General features: G+C 29.7%; 1 protein-coding gene across 1 annotated transcript in view; it reads right to left on the bottom strand.

Annotated features, from left to right (window-relative positions):
• Window positions 1-2,969: 2,969 nt before the first annotated feature.
• LOC108747150 (histone-lysine N-methyltransferase 2C-like) overlaps window positions 2,970-6,203 on the bottom strand; it is a 43,337-nt gene continuing 40,103 nt past the window's right edge. Inside the window, exons 34-39 of the mRNA XM_018484428.1 lie at window positions 5,799-6,167; window positions 5,196-5,546; window positions 4,218-4,780; window positions 3,604-4,069; window positions 3,271-3,453; window positions 2,970-3,105 (exon numbers count right to left, since the gene is read on the bottom strand). Of these exons, the coding sequence (XP_018339930.1) occupies window positions 3,013-3,105; window positions 3,271-3,453; window positions 3,604-4,069; window positions 4,218-4,780; window positions 5,196-5,546; window positions 5,799-6,167 (2,025 nt within the window). The 3' untranslated portion in view covers window positions 2,970-3,012. The remainder of the gene's footprint in view (window positions 3,106-3,270; window positions 3,454-3,603; window positions 4,070-4,217; window positions 4,781-5,195; window positions 5,547-5,798; window positions 6,168-6,203) is intronic.

Raw genomic sequence — 6,203 nt, 5'->3', positions numbered from 1 at the left:
TATTTTTATACTAATTACGCAATTAAGCGCACGAAGGTGTAAAGTGCTATTGCATTTGCGCGAAATTATAATCAGATGACAGGTGAATCTTTGGTCGACTACTGTTTTACATAAAAAATGTTATTGAGAATCGTCATTACTTGTATTAAGTATATATGTACATGTATACCATTATTGTTAATGTAATCAAGAAAAAATTGATTTTATACGAAAAAATAATTTAAAAAAATATAGAATAAGATTTTAAGTACGATTCTCTCACCTTGGAAAAAAATCAAATTTATTAATCAAAGAACTAAACATGTTTTCCTTTATTTTAAATTCACATACAGCTTTCAATTCATGTAAATCCCTTTTAATATTAGCTCACTATCACATGTAAAAAAATGTTTGCGTATATATTATATTTATCAAAATGTAGACATAATAATCTTAATATCTCTACAAATATTCTGGTATTATAATATTAATATTATATGTATATACGATAGGATTTTATATATATATATATACATATATAAATTCACTATAAGAACACATCATGCATCGAAAATTAAATAATTAAAATGAAATTACCAATATGCAAAAATTGATTTCGATGTAACGATGATAATAATATTTTCTCATTCGATAGTATTGTATATCATCTGACATTGTTGCAAAATTATTTCTTACGATTGTATTTTATAATTGTATACGGACGAATAATAAATTTAAATCGTTAGAATTCGAAAAAGAGAGATGCCAAAGAATTGCATTTATATACATTCTAATAAATATTCCGTTTCTTCCATGATATTGCGTGTGTGTGTATGTGCTATGTATATATACGCACACACACACACACACACGCGCACGTGTGTGTATGTATATACATAATTCAGGATTTAATATTTACATATATTCATACAATTTTTAATTTCGTCATATAAAAATTTTAAATAGCATGTTTAATTTTATTCATTAAGTAACTAGGAAATGAATTTAAAAAAATAAGATTTTTTTGTACACCTTGATTTGCTGCCATTGTAAACATATATTTGTAAATATATTTTTGTTAGTAATATTATTAATATTATTATATTCTATTATTATAATTTGAAGAAGTCTATCGATTGATATAATGAACTTTCGCGAAATGACTGCGTTTTATATTTATGCATTACTATTACTATATGTACCTCTGTAAATATCATATTATGTAGATATTAAAATAAAAAAATCATAAATAATTACTTTGCATATATATTTAACAAATTTTTTAAATACTAAATTTGAAAATAAAGCTCTTGCACAAGATCCCTATTACGTTAAGTAATGAATCTTAAATTAAAGCCTGTATATAAGTAAGTAAATTTACATCTCAATGCACAAAGAAAATTAATATAATATTCAACATTAATATTTGTTTATGCGTTGATATTACGTTAGACTTTTGTTTACGATTAATATTTAACATAATGTAACGTATTACAGATGTTCTTGTGTGGATCTAATTCTGTAATATAATAAAAAGTTGGATATTAAAAAAGATAGAAAGGGAATATTTTTTTATTAAAAATCAATCGCATAATGAAATCGGTATAATAATTGTATATAATTCTTCCAAATCGCTTCAGATTTTCTCATTGCGCTTTACATACATATATTGGGTGATTCGAAAATAAAACTACTTTGTATAATATATATATGTGTGTGTATATATGTATATATATATATATATTATATACAGAAACAGTGCGATGCACACGGTATGCGTGTGTCTATATCGTTATAATTATACATGATGATGATGATAATAATAATAATTATATAAACGTTCTATATTACAACAAATCATCATCGGACCAAAAAGATTGAAATTCTCTTTATCTTCTGTCGCATACAACCCATTTTCCCTTTTCCTTATTTTTCAATATTTTTTTCTCATCTCATATGTAATATACAAGCATTCGATATTTTCTCTTATGATAACTATAATATTATACAACACTTTGGAGGAATGTGATGGCGACTCTGATTAGCACCACAACTTCTTCGATTTATTTATCCTTTAGTTTGTAACCCTGGATCACTCCTACAAACTAAAGAAAATTTATCTTAACGCTCGCATTCTCTTTCTCTCTCTCTCGCGCAAATTATTATGAAAACAAATTAATTCTTTCAATCGATTTGCCAAGTAAAAAGGCCAAAAATATATTACAATTATTTAATTAATTTATAAAAACAAAAGATGCATATTTTTTAATATGTATAATATATATTTCTCTCTTTGTAAGATAATTTTCAAGTTTTAAAATCTTTCTTTATGTAGATAATATACTTACATATATAATTTTTTCTCTAACAATTTTTTCTTTGTTTGAACTTAAATCTAAACATTATAATTCTTAATTACATAATATAATTGCAAAAAATATAGAATTTCCTCTTAACAAATTGAAAGGAATATTATATAATTTCATTACATTATTTGATAATCTACTACTATCCAATCATATTTTAATGGATTGTGTTAAATATTATTATAATAGAGAAGTAAATCCTGGGTTAATTGTTAATTAATATTGCGCAATGGCACTTTACAAATCAAATTATAATGGCCTAGTGCTTGTCTTATATCTATGTAGTGTACATATATATATATATATATATATATATGTGTTTAACATATATAATATACATAAACATAGATATATATAATATATACCTATATATTATATATATCTATATAATATATACAAATAGATATATAATATAAACTTTGTATTTATATATTTAATAGAATATGTTTTCACTATATATATACATATACATATATATATAATATATATATATACATACATATATATATATCTTATCATTTACTCCCCACGCAGGAAATTATCTCTATACAACTTCCTACCTTATATAACATAGCAACAATGATAACAATAGGCAGGATGGAGAAATTGAGTTTTCTTCTTTACTTCTCATTTCCTGTTTCTTCTCTGTATCGTCATCTTAATTTGTTTAATTCATCCACTTACGACAATTAGGTGCGCCGCAAGCGCATGCAATCTTGTGCTGGTCGTCTTCGATATCAAATTTGTAGTCATATGCCAGCTGCAAAAGGAAATAAATATAATGTAATACTATAAAAAGTAAATACAATATTTAGAGTAAAAAGGATTCATACATGGGGAGTTATAATTTTTAAATAGGGGAAATAATATTAAAATAAACAAAATGCTTAGATTATTTTTCTTATATAAAGAAACGTATAATTACCTCTTCGCCACGTGAAATTCGGCGCTTAGCAAAAATGATAATTCTGAAATCGCGCTCAACTTCAACGATCTCAGCGACACAGTTCGGGTTGCAGGAATGATTAATGTAGCGAGCGAGACCACCACATAAAGTAGCATCTATTACTCGTTCCTCATCCAATCGGAACATATATATACCACGATTCTACAATAAACAAATATATGAATATATTCTAATATATATATGTATATACATGTGTGCGTGCGTGTGCGTGTATGTGTATAAAAGAATAATTAGTTTATGATATAGTAAGAATAATTAATAGAATACAATCAAAGGAGCTTCTACACTTACTCTAGCTTCATATTGTTTTTCCCTTGTTTCTGCTAACTCTGACCTAATGATCTCTCCAATGTATTCGATTACCATCGTGTGTTTCTCCAAATCCCTCGCTGCGTATAATCCTAGACCTTGAATCTTTGATCTTGCTAAATAAACATTATTACGCCATTCTTGTTTCATCTTCTTATATTGTGAACTCTTGGAGTGTACGAATTGTTTCGAATATGGACAGGAGGCGGCTTCGCCAGCAGCAGCAGCTGCTGCAACTAATGTTGAAGAGACTCCACCTCCCATTGTTGCGGCAGCACCACAGGTTGGCAAGCCAAATGGCATTCCACGTGAAGCAAAGCCTCCTGTGCGTTGCGTGTGCGGTCGTTTCCACGGAAGCTGGTTGCGTAAACGTGCCTCCGTACGTGCACTTCCTGTTGGATTGATGGCTAAAGGCAACTCCAATAGCGGATTACGACCATATTTAAATCTAAAAACAAATTCATTATTATTGCTTTCTAAGAAACTTAATGTTCTGCAAAAGCTAGTAACAAAAGTAAAAGTTGAAATGTATCATACGAAAATAATTGTTGATATCATTCATCAAAATTAATTCCAAAATAACATTTGGTTCCTACCTGTAATCGGTTAAAGTCTCAATTCCAGGCAAGCTTTCCAGTACCCGCACTACTGCTGGTTCTGTCAAACCAAACAGATCTTCTCCTGAAACGTATCTCGGGAATAATTGTACAGAGTTTGTACTTCTTCTCAATTCTGCCAATGGTTCCAAGATTCGGCTCCAAACTGCTCGCGGAGTAGCGTCTCTCAGTTCAACATCTTCTTGAAGAGGTTCTTGAACTAGGACACGAAATTCCGGACGACCAGAAACATCGTGGATCGAGCAAACATAGCGGCAACGTTTATTAGGTCTTCGCATGCTCCAGTAGAAACGTACGATTTTGTAGCCCACCGGATAAATATAGTTGGGCGTATGGAAGTTTTGTAATTGATGAGGAAGTAGTTGACCGACGCTAAGAAAGATAAGAGAACCCACACGAAGTAAATGTTTATTGTCAGAATGATGCATCACCGCAGCGACTTGACGATTTTCATCACGTTGAACATAGACGCGACGGTAAACAGAAAGGGTAGTTAGTTCTTTATCTTTATCTTTTATAAGGTGTTGAGGACAAGCCATAGTCTGGAAGAAAATTTTGATTATATTTAAAATTGCATAAGAAAAAAAAAATAAAAATCAGAAAGAATAAAAAATTTAGAAAAAAATTTATAAAAATTAAAAAAATCAGAACTTTATTGTACTGAGAATACTTTTTTAAGTTCTTATTTTTATCTTATCTTTAATGTATAAGATGTTCCGTTTAGACATTTAATACTAAAATTTCTTCGACAAATGCAGGGAAGGTAAAACAATTTCTACGGTATACTATGCGCTCAAAGTTGCTGGCTTTATAAATTTCAAAGCTGTTTTTTACACAGGCGTCCATCTTTTGCTATTAGAGCAGTATTATTCTAATACTTTATTATAAATTTTTTTATTATATATCTAAGCGGAACAATTCGGTAACATACTATTAATCTACAAATGATTTGATTACCTTATCTTTATAAAAACCGCAACCGTCTTTAATGGCACATATCAGGTGGTACCAGTTAGTGCATCTTGGCTTGTAGCACTTGACAGTGCCAGCGGATTTTTCGCAAATGATGCAAATCTGTACAAGATTGTTCTGCAGGACCTCATCCAATCTCATAAGTGCGCCACTCTGTGCTTCATACACTACATTAGACCATAATGCACAATTGAGATGTACCCATTTATCCACGTCAAAATTGAGTAATCGAGCTGGCCCATCGGCTGTTGCATCGCCTTGACTCTTGCAAAATACGCAACGACGGGTATCTTCGGCTTTTGCGGGAGCTACTGCAATTCCCATACGAAACAGCATCTAGAAGAAAATTCAATTTTTATCTTCGACGTACAATTTTACATTAAAATTTTGTTTACTAAATATTACAGAAATCAACATTCATATATAAATTCATACATGACGTGACATAAAAACATCTTTTGCTTTTCAAGTAACTTTCAAGTAATAAATTTTGTGTGTGTGTGTGTGTGTGTGTGTGCGCGCGTGTAAAATCGAATTATTCATATAAATTTTTCAAATAATTATTAAGTAATTAAATTAATTATTTACCTCGGTAATTTCTCTATCAGTGGGTTTCTTAAATTTAGTTGAAGGTTGCATGGCTCCCAGCGACCATGTTTTATATCTCAAACCTTTCCAGATTTTTGCAGGTGGTTGAGGCTCAATAGAATCACCGATTTCTTCACTAATTGAATGTTTCTTTGACCGCTTTTCATCGTTGTCCACACTGTTGACATTATCCAATTTCTCAATTTTCACTTTAATCTCTGTTGTTGATTCATTAATAATCTCCATATTTTCAAATTTCTCCATCTGCTGCTGTTGCTGTTTAATGGGAAATTTCTTCAGACTTTTCAAATCATCTTCCAACATTTTGGCTTCTGTTTTATGACATAGATGATCTACTACCGTTGCAGCCTACAAAATAATAGAATTATATATATATATGTATGT

The sequence above is a fragment of the Trachymyrmex septentrionalis genome, unplaced genomic scaffold (genome assembly GCF_001594115.1).
Source record: "Trachymyrmex septentrionalis isolate Tsep2-gDNA-1 unplaced genomic scaffold, Tsep1.0 scaffold196, whole genome shotgun sequence".
Taxonomy (NCBI): domain Eukaryota; kingdom Metazoa; phylum Arthropoda; class Insecta; order Hymenoptera; family Formicidae; genus Trachymyrmex; species Trachymyrmex septentrionalis.
This window is presented reverse-complemented; position numbering and strand designations above follow the sequence as displayed.